The 18,094-nt window shown below is 37.8% G+C and overlaps 1 protein-coding gene across 1 annotated transcript; it reads right to left on the bottom strand.

Annotated features, from left to right (window-relative positions):
• Positions 1-203: 203 nt before the first annotated feature.
• Positions 204-15,875, bottom strand: LOC133732119 (ubiquitin C-terminal hydrolase 12-like). The gene is made up of 32 exons (XM_062159588.1): positions 15,683-15,875; positions 15,268-15,337; positions 14,789-14,939; positions 14,523-14,680; positions 13,711-13,976; positions 13,402-13,620; positions 13,149-13,257; positions 12,951-13,066; positions 10,599-10,697; positions 9,967-10,076; positions 9,118-9,192; positions 7,910-7,988; positions 7,648-7,794; positions 7,225-7,305; positions 7,017-7,136; positions 6,074-6,196; positions 5,720-5,797; positions 5,544-5,632; positions 5,347-5,455; positions 4,619-4,687; positions 4,401-4,511; positions 3,654-3,709; positions 3,343-3,520; positions 3,154-3,255; positions 3,002-3,073; positions 2,773-2,838; positions 1,810-1,875; positions 1,646-1,732; positions 1,413-1,529; positions 1,171-1,245; positions 973-1,059; positions 204-809 (listed from the first exon to the last, which is right to left on the bottom strand). Exons 1-32 carry the CDS (start codon positions 15,710-15,712, stop codon positions 768-770), a joined length of 3,357 nt encoding a protein of 1,118 aa, XP_062015572.1. The 5' UTR covers positions 15,713-15,875; the 3' UTR covers positions 204-767.
• Positions 15,876-18,094: the final 2,219 nt, after the last annotated feature.

The following is an 18,094-nucleotide window of genomic DNA, read 5'->3' as shown; positions in this document are numbered from 1 at the left end:
CATGGCAGAAATTTCCGTTAAATGAGATTGAAAACATTTATCCAAATTTTCTCTTGGAAAACGAGTGGGATACCAAATTTCAATCCCAACTGACATGGCAACCCCATGTACTGAGTCTAAACCGACATGTTCGTAGGTGACTAGTTGAAAGAATTTTTAAACAAGCCGTTCTTGAGGAAAGTGTATCTATTTACTACACAAAGTGAAAATTTAAACAAGCCTTTCTTGAGGAAAGTGTATCTATTTACTACACAAAGTGAAAATTAAGAATAGCCCTCAATGGCAGTACCTCAGAAGTCACTTATACAAAACATGTTTAAGAACTAATTGATCGACCATTACACAACTCCATCTCCCTACCTAAACTGAACAGGACAGGAACCAAACATGGAGAAAGACCAAACTATACCCTGTATACATTCACTAGTTCAAAAATCCTGTTTATTTACTGTTAGAGTTACACTGAACTGATGATGAAGGCCATTGCCTTGTCTAGAAAAGTAGTAAATGCACAAGAGAGGCTTTGACCAATGGTTGGAGATACACACTGATCTAGGGACAAGTCCTCCCCAACCACACACTGGGATAAAGAATTACATAGCCAACAAAATCAACCCACCAAACCTTGCTGACACCTTTTCAAAAGCTTACTTCCCTTCATGGCTATACAGTTACGTTTCACCACTTTCCTACTTGTACAGCCAAATGATGTAGAGGATCACCTAATTCATCTCTGGATGAAGAAACTCCATTCATCGCACTGCATCTTAGTTGTAGATTTTCACCGGCTTCTCAAATGTGTGGCGATTCTACAAACGATAGCGAACTGAAGTCAAAATGTAATCCTGTCCAAGTATATATATTATCTGGCCCTGATATATGGGGACAACTTGGCCTACATGCAGTGACGAAAAGCCAATATTCATGAACACATTATCAAGGGAAAAAAGAGAAGAAGAAGCTGCATCTTACCTGATTAGCTGCATAAGCTCTTTTAGGAGCGCTGTCAGAGTGCTCCAGCCCAAGATACTGCTCCCAAGCACCATAAACATCTCTTCTCTATAAGAAGATGGACAATACGAATGAAAATTCGTCATTAAAACATAAAACAAATGGAATTCAATCTAAAACAGAAACACAATAGCAGCAGCATGTGTTCGATATACACACCTGGAACCGACTAGAGACGATGTCAGTGTCCTGAAGATACTCTGGCCGACCTAGCGAAAGAAATGCAAACTTCCACTGGCGACAAAATTAAAATTTAAACAACAGGTTAAAATAGCAATGCAGCAAACAAATCAGCAACGTGCACTAATGCAGATATGACACTAACAAGTTTAATATAAATATGTGAATGCCTATATTTTTAACCAAATCAAGAAATCATAGCAACGCAACTTAGATTTTACCTTCGCAAATTCCTCATCTGCAACCTGTAATTTCTTTTGTATCCGACCTCTAATTTCAGCCAAGGTCTCACCTTCATGTATAACCAAGAAAAAAGGTTCCCCGAAGTTTTGAATTTGCTGGGAAAGAACGACAAAATTGTAGCACAATAAGATGTGATAATTTGTGGTTGAAGGTAAGCACCACACATCAGGAAAGAAAAGAAAATATTTTAACTAAATATAGTTGCAACTACCATTTGATTCTGAGCAGTGTCTTTAGTGAAGTGGTAGACATGAATTACACGGTCATTAGGACCAAGATTTTTCTCTTCCTCTGGAACCTACACATAACACAGTAAAAGATCAATATAGACCACTCATGAAGTCAACCAGGAGTACACAACGGACAGGAAAATACCTCTTCAGCACGTAACGTCCAGTATTGATCATTTATGTTTTCGATCTTTTCACTTTGGGGAAAGACCTGCAGATGGATTACAGCACGATTAAAGAGCTATTGAAAAAGAGAAATAAATTTACTTGCTATTCCTAAGCTGCTCAATACAATGGCGACAGAGGATAAGAAGGAAAGCTCAAACTGCATAAGTCCCTTTCTTCGAATATGCTAAATTGGCCTTACATTGACAAGAATCAGGAAGAAAGAAAAAGAGTTGGATCACACAACCATAACAGGGCATATTCATGAATGTAAGATATAAACTGAAGAACCATATGAACCTCACAGAACAAACATATACACGAGAATTTTGTCTAAAACAAAACATTAAAGTTAAGCAAATTTATTAGTATGCATGTTCACACATGCCACACACAGATGGTAGCACTTCCTGTGGGACTCTGCTTTGATAAAGTCACCGCTGGGTATCTTCCCCCATATTCTCTCACCACAAGACCTGTTGTGCTAGATAACATTAATCTTGACCAGTGACAGATCAAGTAAGGGGCAGGGGCAGGGGCAGGGGCATACATGGGAGGTGAAGCTTATCTGAGAGCTTCTTCACTTCACCCCAAACAAAGAAAAATTCCTGGATCCGCCACCAAATTTAAATGCCAACAAAGTTCTATGCTATCCAAAAATCCAAATGCATGTAGATTTGGCAACTGTGCACTTAAGGATTGACAGCTCAGACATAGAAATGAAACCAACCAAAACTCGGTTGAAAAAACAGACATAGAAAGCATTTGTTTAAAGGATGCTCCGCAAAACTGTATAACGACCTTTCTAGTCCTCATGGATGGTATGAAATAATTTACTTTTAGATAGGAGATGTTGATCCCACAAACTTCCATAAATTTCATATATCTATCTCAGAGGTCTGTTAGTCAGAAAGTAGTTTTCATGGGAAGATCAAGCTCAGACCTTGTATATCTTGTGATAGAAAACCTCGAGCAACCTAAGTTCTGCATCTGGATGAGACAATTCAACCTGATCCAAAATTCGACACACTAGTTACTACAAAGCAAACAAGCACAAACAAACCAAAAGAAAAATGGTACAAAAGTATTATGCACAAAGCCATTTATAAATAGAAGGTTCGAATCAGTTGGTGGATGGCACTGACACCAAGCCAAGAGGCTAAAGCCCTCACCTTAGTTTTAAGATCATTGATTACATCCCCAACAGTGCTCTGTTTTGGCAGTCTTATGGTGTGAATAACCACCTGGTAAAGGACAGATGTATCAAAACATGTTTAACAGTATGAAACCATAAAAATTAACAAGATCTGATTGGCATACTTACTTCATCCTTGGTAGCATGATGGAATGCAACTTTCAGGGTTTTCAAACCTTGTAATTCAGGCAGAGGGATGTCTAATACTTCATAGTACAATATATCCGAAGTCTGTCATAATATTATAAGATCAGTGACATTTTAGTTTTCAAAAATGTCACCTATCAAACAATATATCACCAAGGGCACCATTATTACCTGATTGTAGTGAACAAGCATATCAGTCAAACGGTCTACCCCCCGATACTTAATTGGCTGAGGTTTGGGTTGCTGGGAGTAACAATTATGTGAGGTAAGCCTAATTTTGGATGGATCGTCCAAACCAAGTTGTTGAGCTACTCGCTCCACAACATCATCATAGGTATGAAGTTTTGACCTTTAAAATCAACATGGAAAAAGTTGAAAACATAAAAATATTCAATCACCTTAAGATTGTAAATGGAGCATTTAGTAACAGAAATACATTGGCATATAAATAATCATAACCATCAACCACAGTTAAAACTTACAATTCTAAGCTGAAATCATCTTCTTTGGGTTTCTCGAACGATCGAAAATGAACAACCTGTGACATATCAGATCATAAAAGTTTTTACCGTAAGCCTGAATTCACAAAATTGTGGCCACGAAGCATATATAATTGAATACAACAATACATCGTCCAAGTAAATGACTAATTGTACCAAGGAACGTTATAGGGCAAAATTACTAGACCATCAGATACAATAGTCAATTAGGAACAGTCTCAAGTTTGTAATGATTACAAATTTCGCATAACAGGCCTCAAAATCAATATAGCCAACTTTTGTAACATAATCCTAGGAATGCATAATCCTCTACTAACATAGCTAACATAGCTATCTTAGGAAAAAAAAAAAAAAAACACCAAAGAATACATAATCCTCTACTAGACATTTCTTCGTCTTGCTCAATAATATATAAGATCTTGGACTTCTCATTGCCAATTGGTTTTGGGTTGGATGCTCTAATTCAAATATAAGCATTATTCCCAACACACAATGAAGCACGAGAGCCAGTTCATTTCAGATTAAGATGGTAGGGAAAAATATGAAGCAAAGCAGTCCTAAAGAGATAAACAGTTTCTACTTTAAATGACTTCTCATAGTGGCAGGGCCATACATGAGATCAAATTTCACTGCAGAGTCCGCTATCAGAAAGCAGCCAATGCAATCAAAGCACAAAGAAATAAAAAAGACAGTTCCCAATAGAGTAGATAGAAGCTTCGAAAGTCTTACGAGACGATTGTGCACAAAATCCAGAAAAGATGGGACGTCTGGATAGCGGAACTGCTGACCATTTTCAACCGGAACTGGTTTTTGGAAGCAAACAATGTCTCCATCCTCAAGCTGCAAACAAACACAAGAATTAAAATCACTGATAATCAGACCAAAAACAAATAAAAATATTGACAAGCAACAGATGTTCAGAAAAGTTCAAAATGTTCAGAAACTACCTGGCTGGCTCGAAATGTGAATTTCTTATCGATGGGTTCACACATGACAGTGGGCTCATACTTAATTTCCTAAACATAACAGTAAGATATCACAGGTTACAACTAAAGCAATAAAAATCAACAGTCGCATACTATATTACTAACAAAGCGGTTGAATATGCAGCATAGGCCTCAGAATCCATAAACAGACCAGGCTGGATTTTGATATGTGATTCTATTTACTGCCTTGTCCAGAATCCAAATCATCTGGCAGTACCATCCTAGGTTGCTAGGTCCACCACGGTATGGTTAAGAAGGGACTAAAATTACAACGGCCCAATTCCACCTAGATGTGATGCATGAAATATCCCAACAAAAGTGGGAACACAAAGCATGTGTTCAACACCAATAAAACCCAAAATATTAACTCTAGTATGCTACCAAACCAGCAACTTCAGCACCATGACTTTGCATGGTTATTCAGCATGAAGATATAATATGCCAGATCCTACCCACTAAATCCCAGCCTCTCTATGCAGGCAAATTTAATGTAATATTGCTAATTGAGAAGTTGCCTAAAAGATTACAGACAGATTCTTAAAAATGTTGTTGGATGCAAACCTCGTAAAGGTCGATCTCCTCGTCAGGGGAGATCGACCTTACATTACAAATTCAATGTAATATTGCTAATTGAGAAGTTGCCTAAAAATTACACAGACAGATTCTTAAGAATGTTGCTGGATGCAAACCTCGTAAAGGTCGATCTCCTCGTCAGGGGCATAGCCAGCCAATTCATTTAATTTTGACAAGATTTCAGCTGGCTTACCAGTACTCTTCACAAAAAGCCGTCCAACGTAACTGATATTATGGAGAAACAAGCATAATATCAGACGGCATATTCTTCCATAGCATTATTACGAGAAAGGCCAATCGAAAGATAAAGTACCGTAGTTCTTCTTTTTCAGGATCATAAAGCTTAAAGAAAAGCAGAATATCATCCTTTGTCTTGTCAGGTGGAGCAATAGGGTGTAAATCCTGAATAAGAATGCAAAAAATCAGATAAAGAGCTGCAAAGATCATTCTAGGCAAGAACTACAGTCTTTAGATGCAAGACAATATTACCGGTCCAAGCTCTATTTCCAAGAACAACTTCAGTTCTGCATTATGAACCTTGTTTGATACCTCCCTCAACTGCCCAACCTAACAACAGAAGGAAAGAAATGGAAATTGAAAAATCAGGATTGATCTTATGCAATACTCACTCCCATAAAGAAGCAAAAACAAGGCCACCATCACACTGTTCTGGAAATAGTAAACCTAGATTTAGCAAGGGGTAACGGGTAAAAGAAGATTTAGCAATGCAACAATTAGCTTTAAAAATGGATGAAGCCAACTTTCCTGTCCCACAAAAACCAAAAATAAAATGAAAAAAGAAACTTGAAACAGAAAATAAAAGAAATATCCATAGATAATTACAGATTGTGTTTCCTCCACAGGTGTCAATGGACGGTTTGGACGATATGTATGGTTTTGACGCTTTGCCCACAGCCAAAACCGCTGAAATTGCACTGGTATGCCAAACTCCTTAGCAACCTCCTCCTGGATAAAATCATTTTATGAAGAATAAGGAAAACAGTGAGATAAAGTGTGAATCGAACAATTTGCAATAAATAAATAAATACCCACTAGGACAATATTTTGACATGATCTTATATTCACACTAGCATCAGAGTAGGTAGTCATCAATCATTATGTTTTTCAACTCAGCTGATGTTTATTGTTTCTGCCTATGTTACGCTAAATTTTTCAATTGAACTGCCACCATATATGCGATAATGCAAAACCAGTCTCCTTTATGATGTTTCCCTGTACTTTTGATTTATCTGTGAGTAAAACTTTTCCCTTCAGATGCTTCTGAAGAGAGTTTTCTGGATGTTAAATACCACTGGATGGCCTTCACAGATTTTATCGCTAAACATATTTCTCCCAAACTACTTTTTCATGTAAGAAAAAGTTGCCTATAATAAGGAGCAAGCTATTCAGTTTTCGAAATTCTTAATCTTCATGCTGTATTTTTTAAAATCATGTCATAGTTTAAAATTAGTTTGAAGAAAACCAATAGCAGACCAGAAAATACCAACAAGATCCTTATCATGATAACTAATTGAAATCATCTAAAAAATACCTAGACCTGTCATCCTGATACTGTATTGGTACAATTGTAAGTTTTTTGCTTCATTGCTAACAAGCATCACATGTTTATCACTGTTGAATGAAGGCTAACTAATGGATTGCTTGTGGGCAGAAACCACAAGCAATCCATAAGTTAACAATACGATTTCAAGAGGAAAATAAAAAAATATTGTATCATTGCAAGTAAATTGCAAAAATTGGGTACACCAACATAACAAGATCATACCTTGAAAAGGTTGAAAGGCATCTGCTTCTGAATACGAAAACTTTTGACTTTGTCATGATCCACAAGATCAAAATATATATCCTTCCCAATCTGCTCCAGAAGGTTCTCGTCCCGGGCAACCTGAAGGACTCACACAAGTCACTACGTCAGAGAAGACAATTGTACAAACAAATCACAGATTAATTAGAGAGAGGTTGAACAGCTAAACCTTAATGATAGTATATAGGTGTGCCTCTGCCTTTTCTTTCTTCTTGTGCTCCTTTTCTTCTTGTTCTTTCTTCAACCTCTCCTGAGACAAATCAATGTTTGAATTTAGGCTTTTATCTGTCAGAAGAAAGTTAATAGAGAATGCACACAAGACATACATACCGGTATGTATCCACTCAAATGAACATTTGAAAGAGAATAATATGAATTAATATGACAACTTGAAAGAGAATAATATGGCTAAATTTGTGAGAGAAAAAGCAGAGGCTTGTGTTATTTGTATCTTATTTGTTTTTCCTTATTCCATGTTTAAGCAAAATTTTACTGGATTGATACGGGACTTTAATCTCAAACATGTACAAATATCACATTTCTTGAAAGAATCATGAAGTATCCACAACTTTGTACTTAAATGAGATCTCACCCGTAGATGTTCAGCAATGTCCTTCTCATCAACATTGCAGATTATTTTCTCCTTGTCACTTTCACGTATGTACACCAGCATGTACGCGTTTGAGTATTTTGTAAATTTGAAAGGAGTGTTATTAAATCCAGGGTTTGTCTGCGGTAGCTGTTGAACCATGAGCAAATTATGAGAAAGACTAGAACTTCAGGTAAGACAATTGACTAAATATATTTGAGCAGGTATGAAATGCAACAGTGCATGCAGAATAAGAAACGCATACCTCTTCCTCACCACCATACTGCTCCTCCAGTGCCCTCTTTATATCTTCTTTTGTTACCCTCTCATCATCAAATTTGTACCTGAGAAACACAAATCTTAATGGCATGATAATAGATAATGCTAAGCGATGATTAGCAACCTAAGTCAGCTGCTTTCTGTGTGTCCTATACAAGGTTCTAAAAAACGCTAGGCGCTAGTCGGGCGGTGGTCCGGGGCCTAGCGCCTAAGGCCTAGGCGGGGACTAGGCGGTTTTTTTTTTTTTAATTTTATTTCTATAATATATAACTATATAAATGAAATATCATAATTTATTAATTATTTATTAGCAATCAATTTATTTCATTAATTAATATTGAGCTAATAAAAGAAGGTATTGATTATTAATAACTGATTCATTGATAATTCATTAACAATCAATTCTAATAATCATTCTGCTTCTCTTCTTCTTTTTCACTTTCGTCTCTCTCTCTCTATCTCGTTTCTCTCTCTCTCTGGCTTCATTACAGTTCAAAATCTCACAAAGCTCAACCCCATTCAATTCCAATTCATTCTTGATATTTGACCTCTAATTTAACTTCACCGGATTCAATTCCCCCATAAAGCAAGAGCCTTTTGCTCTTTTGCCTCTTCACCAAATTTGGCCCCCTTTGTGAAATTAGGGGTTAGCTCATCTCAGATGGCTTCCATGGACGCCTCCTACTGGTGCTACACATGCAGCAGAACGACTCGGGTAAGATCCTGGGCTAAGACTCGATCTTTTGCTCCTACTTCAGCGCCGGATTCATCCAGGAGATCTAGACCCCGACCCAATCTCTTAACCCATCCATTTCTGGCCGCGTTTCATGACAACACGCCAATATTGAAGAGCTCGAGGAGCAGCGCCCAGCAGCTCCGCCTAGAGCGCCTAGGCGGCCGCCGAGAAGCCTCCCGCCCAACGCAATCGCCTAGGCCAAAGTCAAAACGGTGATCCTGCGCCTAGCGCCTACGTGGCCACCTAGGCCGTTTTTTAGAACCATGGTCCTATATGCATTTCTCATAATTCAATGTACTACATTTATATATGCTTCTGAAACTTTCTGAATGTGAAACCCACAACTGGGATTGATGTAGTAAAATCATGAAAATCAATTTTAAGTTGTCCACGCACACAAAAATTGTCTGCACATTTGAGTGGATGCATGACAAAAAAATGAAGAACCGGATGCGTACCACTGATCAGAAAGCGTCGGTCTGATAAAGGCGTAGTAATGTCCACCATGCACCCCACCACTGTGTACCAATACACTGCAAACAACCACCAAATGCCTGAGTACAATATGATCCTATCTATTCCAGAATGGTAAGAATATTACAGAATTTCAAGAAGCAATCTCAACAAGTTCGTGAATCAAATCAATTACGGAATTTAATGGGGGGAAATTTCTTCCCCAGCCTTTACTGATGAGTAAAGCTCCTATCTATTTGAGAATGGTAACAAGATAAGCACAGATATCTGTGTGAACATAAATTGACTTGATTGTTCCTTAACTACGCAATAGTGCTCTTTTGAAAGAAAGAAAAGGGTCCCCCTTCAAAAAAAAAAAAAGGGTATACACATTAATTGAAAAGCATCTAGTTTTCATTTTTGGGTGAACAAGCATGTATACCAAACATACAGATTAAGACACAAATTTCAAAATCAACTAGAGGAACACAACCAGTTTGCAACAAAACTAATTCACTCCATGCATTTGCCAGATGTCAATCAAAGTATCCTCGCAGCAAAAACTGTCTGACCATATCAAGATGCTAAAGGCCAAAAAGTATTCAGTTGCATAGTTTTAACTATACTGATGTCAGAAAAAGGGGATTCGACAAAACATGAAAAGCCATTACTATGAGAAGTTAAACTCGTCAGTAGCAAGATCTGGAGGCCTTCCCATATATCCACCACTGATTAGTGAATCTCACAATTATAATTACTATGTGAAAGGATATCACAACAAAGCTTGACTAGGAGATTTACTCCCGAGCAGAATGGTCTGATTATGAAAAATAGTAATGCCATTGACAAAGTACCTGTGAAGTGTGTAAAGGTTGCGAACACTCCTATCAGCTTCAGGTGATAAATATTTTCCATTATCTCGATCAAGGTCAAGTTGCAAAGGGAACTCATAACGGTCATTAATCTACAAAATGAGAGAGAAAAGAAGAGTTATAATCTGTTATGTCGAAGAAGATGAAAAAGTATTTAAGCAAGTTTTGTAGATTAATATTTAACATCACAACTGTCAATCTAATCATACATTATCAGTTTCAACCAGAAAAAGTCACAGCAACGAAACAACTGTATGTGCTCAGAATTCAGGTGCTTTAAGAGGTAGATAACTCGTGAAACAACCAGAGAGTCACTATTGACTAAATTAGACTTCACCCAACTGACTGCCTAATTGGTACCTAATATTTCATACGAATCAACAATCCCAAACGAAAGACTTCAGCAAAATAGAAATGTCATTTTATACAATTTTAATTTGGAGATGCGACTGTGTAAATTAAGTAACAAAGGGACTACAAAACCATGAGTTTTCAGGTCCAGTGACTCAAATTATTTACAGGAATACGAATACATATTACAATAAGGACATTCCTGCTAACAATGCACAAATAATAGACAAGACTGAATCGAAGGAAGTTATGTAAATTCCAACCTTCACCATGGTGTCTCGCATAAAGTCGTACTCAAACCGTTTCAGTTGAAGTTGAAGAACAGGTGGAAAGTCAATGAAGAGAACCCCTTTCTTAGCATCCTGAAAATATTACGAAAGTCCGAAATGGTCATCAAAGAAGTCTGATCCAAAACACCAATAGTTTCTTATGACAACCAGAAACTAAATAACAGTAAACAAAAGGACATAAACAAGCTTGTTGCAAATGCACACCGCCCTAGCCCGATGGGATGTTACAGTCCAGCCACAAAGCAAACAAGAGGCAATAGCTTTAACCCACACAAACTGGCATATCTATTGTCTTCTGTTTCCAGCGCAATGTGATACAAAACTATCAATTATTGTGATTCAAGTATAAATGCGTCATACTTTCAAAATATATATACCAAGTAGTGCTAGGACCTGTGAGTGAAAAGTGGCTCCTGATATCAGTCTTAATCAGCTCTAGTAGCAGATAACAACCTCATAATGCAGATTCCCATTTATAAACTTATTATATAGAAATCGAAGCATACATGAACAAGACTTATATAATACATATATATATAGACACATATATGAAAAAGCATAGGACAGCAGGATAATTTAGCATTTAAAAGAGAGAAAAGAGTGATCAATAAGAAAGCTGTCAGAAAATGTTAAGTATCTCTATTTTAGATTAGATATTAAGCAAAACAGTAGTTAACCTTTGTCTTGGACAATTATAGGGGGAAAAAAAGTTAGGAATGGCATATTACATGCTTAAGTGGTTTACTTGAGGGGATTTGCAGACCACCTACCAAATAGAAAAAAGCGCATGAAAAGTTCTAACTAGATTTAATACACAACATTGAATTATCTAAAGCAAACCAGCCAGTTTGCTCAGCTCATCGGTTTCTTCTCCCAGACCCTGTCAGTTTCTTTTGAACACTCCTAAAGTGTACCAACCAGGCAAAATGAAAATCTTTGGCTGTTTCACTGGTCTAAATTACGCAATTGCTTCATACTTGTGTCTCAGCTGATAAGTAGATCCATTACTTTTTCTTTTCTTCTTTTCCAATAAGAAAACAGTAATTATACTCTCTAAAATTTCTAAAGGTTACAAACTTGGATTAGGTTTACGTAACTATAAGCAATCCAGCATTGAGAAAACGAAATTTTAAGCACTGCAAAATCTATTCCTCCCTCACTTTGCCATGATGACGATGGACACGCAACCTGTGCACTTGTTTTCTTTGCTCCTTACTCTAATTCACTTTTCTTTTAGCTTGACAATGTCTAATCTTTGTAAGTTACCATCTTCTGCAATTATCCTTTCTTTGTCTAGCTGTTTTTTTTTTAGGCTAGATATTAATATCTTCACTCAGATTTTAGTACAAATGACGCTGAAAATTAGGATTGGGTTCCCACCACAAAAAAACAATATATAAGTGCGGCTATTAACATCCTACCAAATCTTCAGTGACCTACATATCATTCTTAGCGGAAAGTTCCATTGTTACCCTTACTTTAAGATTTTTTTTTTTTTTTTAAATAAGACTCCGGATGACCAATATAATCCCACCCAAGAAGTACTAATTTCTGCCTTGAGTCGGCCATAACATTCCACTATAATTGTGAAACAACAGAACTTGCCTTTGGTACATGTACACCAAGATTTGGTTGAACAGAGAACATTCAATCCAAGTAACAATGTAAAGGTTAAAGAAAGCCCAGTACTGCGTACCAAGCAGAGAGCGAGAATTGGGAGGGGAAGGGGTTGAACTTTGCAGCCATTGGTGCCATGGCCAAGTGGGACTCTGATGACTTGCTGGTTTCTTTTTCATATATATATATATATATATATATATATATATATATATATATATATTCAGCCAATTTGATGATCGTTAAGGCATCCAAAACTGCAATTTACCATTATAAACACGAACGGTTCCGGTTCGACAGATTCGGTTCGTTCGTGTAAATTGCAGTTTTGGATGCCTTAACGATCATCAAATTGGTTGAAATTTTGTAGAGATGATCTATACATTAGGATCTAAAAACTAAACGGTTAAGATGTGAAAATATGATCGGAAAGTGGGTAAAAATGGGAAATCCGTACGTTTTGCTTAGGTGCGGATATCCGCACCTGAGCAAGGTTGTGTGTGTGTGTGTGTATATATATATATAACTTGAGAGCAAAATTAAAAAATTTGGATTAAAAATGATAAATCAGTTTAAGTTAGCTACTGAGCATAAGGTAGACATCTATGGCTGCAGCCATAATCTATAACTTACTCAAGTCAATGAACATATAAACTCACATAAGTTCATGCAATATTATCAGCCTGCAAACTGACTAAAGTTACCAACCTGTAATCCATTCTGTTCAGCATGATACTTGTTATCCCCCTCAAGACGTTCAACTTCTACATACTTATCAAAAGAAGCATATACATCACGACACCCTTTGACATCGAGCTGAAGGTCTGTCATATGCGTGTAAAAAATTAGCATTATCCAAACAGCAGCTTAATCAATGGGTGTGGAAAAAAAAACAAAAGACAGTACCATAAAATGACTCCTTTCTTGTAGATTTGTAGTCCACATTAATGCATTCGATGTAGTTCATATGGTGACCTTCAAATAACTTCTGTATGGTTCCCTCTACAACAGTTCCCTGCGAACAAAGCAAAAAGTTATTAAAAGTTCCGAAAAGTTTGCCAAGCTACAAAACTCATCAATATATTATTTTTCTTCTGAACAACAAAAAAAGGAAGAAAAAAAAAAGAGTCATCAATTTAATTCTAATAATATCGTTTACCTTCATTTTGTCCTCCAGTTTTTCACACAAGACCCTATTTAGTTCTTGCACATCATGCTGCATAAATGAATCATATGTATCCCATCCAAAAGACTTTGTCAGCTCTTTTGTTGCAACACTATTATCACTGTACTGGAGTTTGTAAAATAGACTCTGAAGAGCCAATGGTATGCTTTGTGATGGCAAATCATTCTCAGTCGTGGGCATATGGTAAACAGCCTGAAATATATATACACAAGATATTGAAGCTTTTCTCATCACAAGACAGTGTTCTCCAGATATCAAACCAAAACATGGCACACAGCTAACCTTTCTAAAATAAGGAATATGATACAGAGTCTGCAGGAGAGAGTTCATATAGCATGTTGCTCCTTGGTTCTTAAGCCCAACATACCCCGTTTCCTTCTTTGAGTCATATGTCCAATAATCTACAACCCTACGAACGAGAACTTCCGCTTCAATTATAACCGCATCATTCACGAGATAACCTCTGCTGGGATCGTACAGTTCACCAAGAGGCATAAAGGATGTGAAACCCCAATCACTTTCCCGTGCATTGAACTGATGTTGTGTGTCTGTATCATGCAACTAGGACGGAATTAATATCTATAGGCTCACTAAAATGTATTTTCTGCATTTTTTTTTTTAATAAGGATAAAACAAAAGAAAACATTAAGTTAAGAAGGTGGTAAATGGTTGCTACCAGAACTCCAATTGCTCGAGATTAACCCTAAAAGACTATCAAAGTTCAAAATTTCAAGGGCTAAGCTAGTGCAAATAAACGGCAATGAAAAACATAACTATGTCAGACGTGTTGAAATTCCCAATTGTCTTACGTTCACCGTGCAATGAGTTCATCCAATGTGACAGATCTTTTGTTGGACTATGTATGTTCTAACAAACTACAAAGTGAAGATCTAATCTTTTACACTATCAAAAATAGGAAGAAAAAAAATTCTCTGCTACTTTCTTGAATTCCACAAATGACAAACTGCTCCAAAGTCATTGCTAGAAAAATCACACCCACATTATAGCTTAAACAATTAAATTATCATTATGTCCAAAACAGAAGTGAATTTGTTACAGTGGGTGATTTGTATAGAACATATCCGAGGAAGTACCTTTTCGTACAGAATACTTGGTATGAACTTGATTGAGAACTCCCAAGCTAAATTGTGCATATCTACTCCACCCATATGGCAAATTTGACGAATCCGCAACATCCAAATACATAGACAAATGATCCACATTGTTTCCCTTGGGAAAAATAAGCACACGCCTGCCAAAGCAAAGCAAAGCAAAGAGATACATATCAAAGGAAACCAGAGAGGAACAAGTATATCAAAGCAAAGCAGCAATGTGAAAAAGAAAGAAATGATGACGATACCATTTATAGCCACCAACAACGAATATGTCAGAATAAAGCTTCTTTGTATTCATCCTAGAAAAGTTGTCAATTCTCCATGTGAATCTCGATGAAGGAGGATCTTCTACTGGTTGGTTCTCCACATTATTAGCATTTTCAGGCTGTGCAACAACTAATGATTTGCAAAGGCAACAAAAGTAAAGAAATAGGTTAAAACAATTTCATTTAACCAGTACTTCACAATAAAGATTAAAAAAAAAAATGTAGTGCAATATAATATAAAACATTGACATTGTGCGCAGTCATCAATGATAAAGTTCATTTCAGAACTATGGCCGAGAAACATATAAATGAATAGATATTTAGCTGAGAACTCTTTCGTTTCGATTTAACTTAAAATACTTTTCATGTAATCGAAACACAACCACAGTCTACCACTTATCCCCAATAATCAACAAAATTGAGCATAAGAAGAAAGACATAGTGACGGATCAGCATACCATCCATGGGCTGGTGATTGTTTTCAGGCAAATCCGAGGCCGGAACAAGCATCTCCTCGTCCTCTGGTTGCTGCAAAACAAAACAAAACAAAACAAGAGAGGCGAAAATGAAATTAGAGCGTCATCGTTTGAGGCACACCAAAACAAAGCCCTATTATATCAATTCCAACAAAACCCTAAAAATCCTGAACAGCAGCGAAATCACAACAAAGTTGAAAGCAAAAAGCCCTAGACAATCCCAAATTCCACTTCCTTTTTCCAAGAGAGAGCGCGATTTACACACAGTAAAATCAAACAAAGCTAGGGATGATGAACAAGCCAGAAGATTGAAACAAAACGCCGAAGCTCTCATGTATGATATCTAAACAGGCATAGGCATAGAGAGATGCATGTAAGCTCGTAGAGAGAAGCGTACATCAATAGGGGCAGGGGTCATGACAGTCATGGCGGAATGAAGCTCGGGAATGAGATATGGGAATACCTCAACCTCAAGCTCACTGAGATTACAGAGAAGAAGAGAGAGTAAAGGGTGCAGTAAGACAAAGTGAAAAAATGGCGATCACCAGAAGCAAGGTCGAGGAGAGAGAGAGAGAGAGAGCGAGAGAGAGAGAGAGGGGTTATGGTCTTTGCCTCTTTATATGTAGACTGGCTACTATGGTAATTTCCCCGTCAGTACATGACGGTAGACGGACTTTGTGACCAAATGTCCCCCCATATGGGTACCTTCTCGTTCTCAGGCCCATAATCAAAACTCAACTGAAGACGATCCAACGTGTATAAAAAGCAATGGTGTGCTGATTAAAAGCCCACGGATTTAAAATATACATTCTTTTTCTGGATGAATGGGGGCAAAAGACCAGACAAAACAAATAATTACAAATTAGAAATTACAGTATTAGTCTTCTAGATCTAGGAGTTGCACACAGGTCATCAAGCAAAAGCATTAATAACTTGCGGAGGAGGTTGTTCCATGAAAAGCACTCCAAGTTCAGCACCAACACCATCTTTAGAAAGCATACTGACAACCAAGTTTTGTTTCTCGATGAATATGACAAATGTCACAGCTCAAGAACTATCCCTGCAAAAATTGGTGGTTGCAGGGAACTGACTTAAGAGGATGCAACTCATTTACCTCAATGTTGATTAAATTAACTAAAACCTCATAATCACATTCAATAATAAGACGCTGACGATGATTCTTGCTTTGAGAGGAGGAAAAAGTAAATTAAATGTCGAATTTTTGTTTTCAGTTTCTCTAACTAAAAATTAAAAATATTTTCAATTTTATTTTTACACATTTTGATAAATAAGTCACCGAACGTCTTTTTACCCTATTTTCATTGTCTAAAATGAAAATACAGGCATGAAAACATCTTATATTTTTAAAAGGACTAAATACTCGTTACTCCTTATACTTTTGTCTGAAAAACAGTTTAGTCCCTCGCCTTTTAAATTAAACTGGATAGTCCTTATTCTCTCTAATTCTCACACAACATGTCCATAACAGGTCTAAAATGACTATTATACCCTCTCTTCCTCTTTTTTTTTTAAATTCTCTCTCTCTCTCTCTCTACGTACCCGAGTAGTTCAATGTCTAACGATCCCTCCACCACCACCTCATCCATCGCCGGAGACACCACCACGGCAACCATAGACAATACCATCAACACCACCACCACCATCCCAGAAGACACCACCAGTTCGACCGCCCTAACCTCCACCACCAAAGCCTCAACCTCGTTAGACTCCTCATCCTCAACCTCCTCCAAACCCCAAGCAGCAGCAATCCAATCCCTCTCCGCCATCCTCCCCTCCCTCTTCTCCACCTCTCATACCACCGCCCATTCCCTCCACGACCCCCACACATCCTCCCAAATCTCCTCCCTCCTCAAACAACCTGGCTCCGGCGCCGGTGACAACAACCTCTGCCGCTGGCTCTACGACACCTTCTAATCCTCCGATCCCGACCTCCAGCTCCTAGTCCTCCGCTTCCTCCCCCTCGTCGTCGGCCTCTACCTCTCCCGCGTCCCCCTCCGCTTGCAAATCGCTGGCTTCGAGGCCGTCCTCTTAGCCCTCTACACTCACGAGACCACCTCTCGCGGCGGCCATTTCGTCACCGTCAACATTCCCGACGTGTCCCACCCCAACCTCTACCACGAAACCAAGGCCGCAGCCGTCAAGAGCAACGCCACCGAGCTCAACTTGGCCATTATATCACCCACCTTGGAACCTCCAGCGAGAAGCGGCGGCGGGTGAGGTCGTAGAAGATGCGCCCGTGGTGGTGGAAGATGTTCGTGTCGCTGCCGAGGCTGAAGAGGGTGATGTCCACCGTTGATTTCTTGGAGTTGCGGCCGAGGATTATGGAGTAGTACTCAAAGTCTTCGCCTTGGAGGGAGGGAGGGAGGGAGGGAGATAGAGAGAGAGAGAGAGAGAGAGAGAGAGATTTAGGTGTTTTGTTTTTAGAAGGAGAGAGAGAGAGAGCTGAGAGAAAGAAGAAGAAAAATAATAATAAATAAAAAGAGAGAATAAATAAATAAATGAAATGAAATGAGGGGTATAATAGTCATTTTGAACTTGTTGTGTGAGAATTAGAGAGAATAAGGACTATCCAGTTTAATTTAAAAGGCGAGGGACTAAACTGTTTTTCAGGCAAAAGTATAAAGAGTAACGAGTATTTAGTCCTTTTTAAAAACTGTAACAATGATGGTTGTAAGAAATTATGTAAAAGTATTTCTATCATACCTCTAAAATTGGCATTTGGACCTCACTCCCAACTGAAAAAAAATGTTTCCCTTCCACTTTGTTCGAAAAACTAGTATATGCATTC

Source organism: Rosa rugosa, chromosome 2 (genome assembly GCF_958449725.1).
Source record: "Rosa rugosa chromosome 2, drRosRugo1.1, whole genome shotgun sequence".
In the NCBI taxonomy this organism is placed as follows: domain Eukaryota; kingdom Viridiplantae; phylum Streptophyta; class Magnoliopsida; order Rosales; family Rosaceae; genus Rosa; species Rosa rugosa.
This window is presented reverse-complemented; position numbering and strand designations above follow the sequence as displayed.

Excerpts from the sequence above, each read along its gene's own strand:
- LOC133732119 (XM_062159588.1), bottom strand. The coding sequence starts at position 15,712 with ATGACTGTCATGACCCCTGCCCCTATTGAT. Across the intron at positions 14,681-14,788 it reads GTTGTTGGTGGCTATAAATG|GCGTGTGCTTATTTTTCCCA; the intron begins GTATCGTCATCA and ends TTGCTTTGGCAG. Across the intron at positions 13,621-13,710 it reads ATATTCCTTATTTTAGAAAG|GCTGTTTACCATATGCCCAC; the intron begins GTTAGCTGTGTG and ends TATATATTTCAG.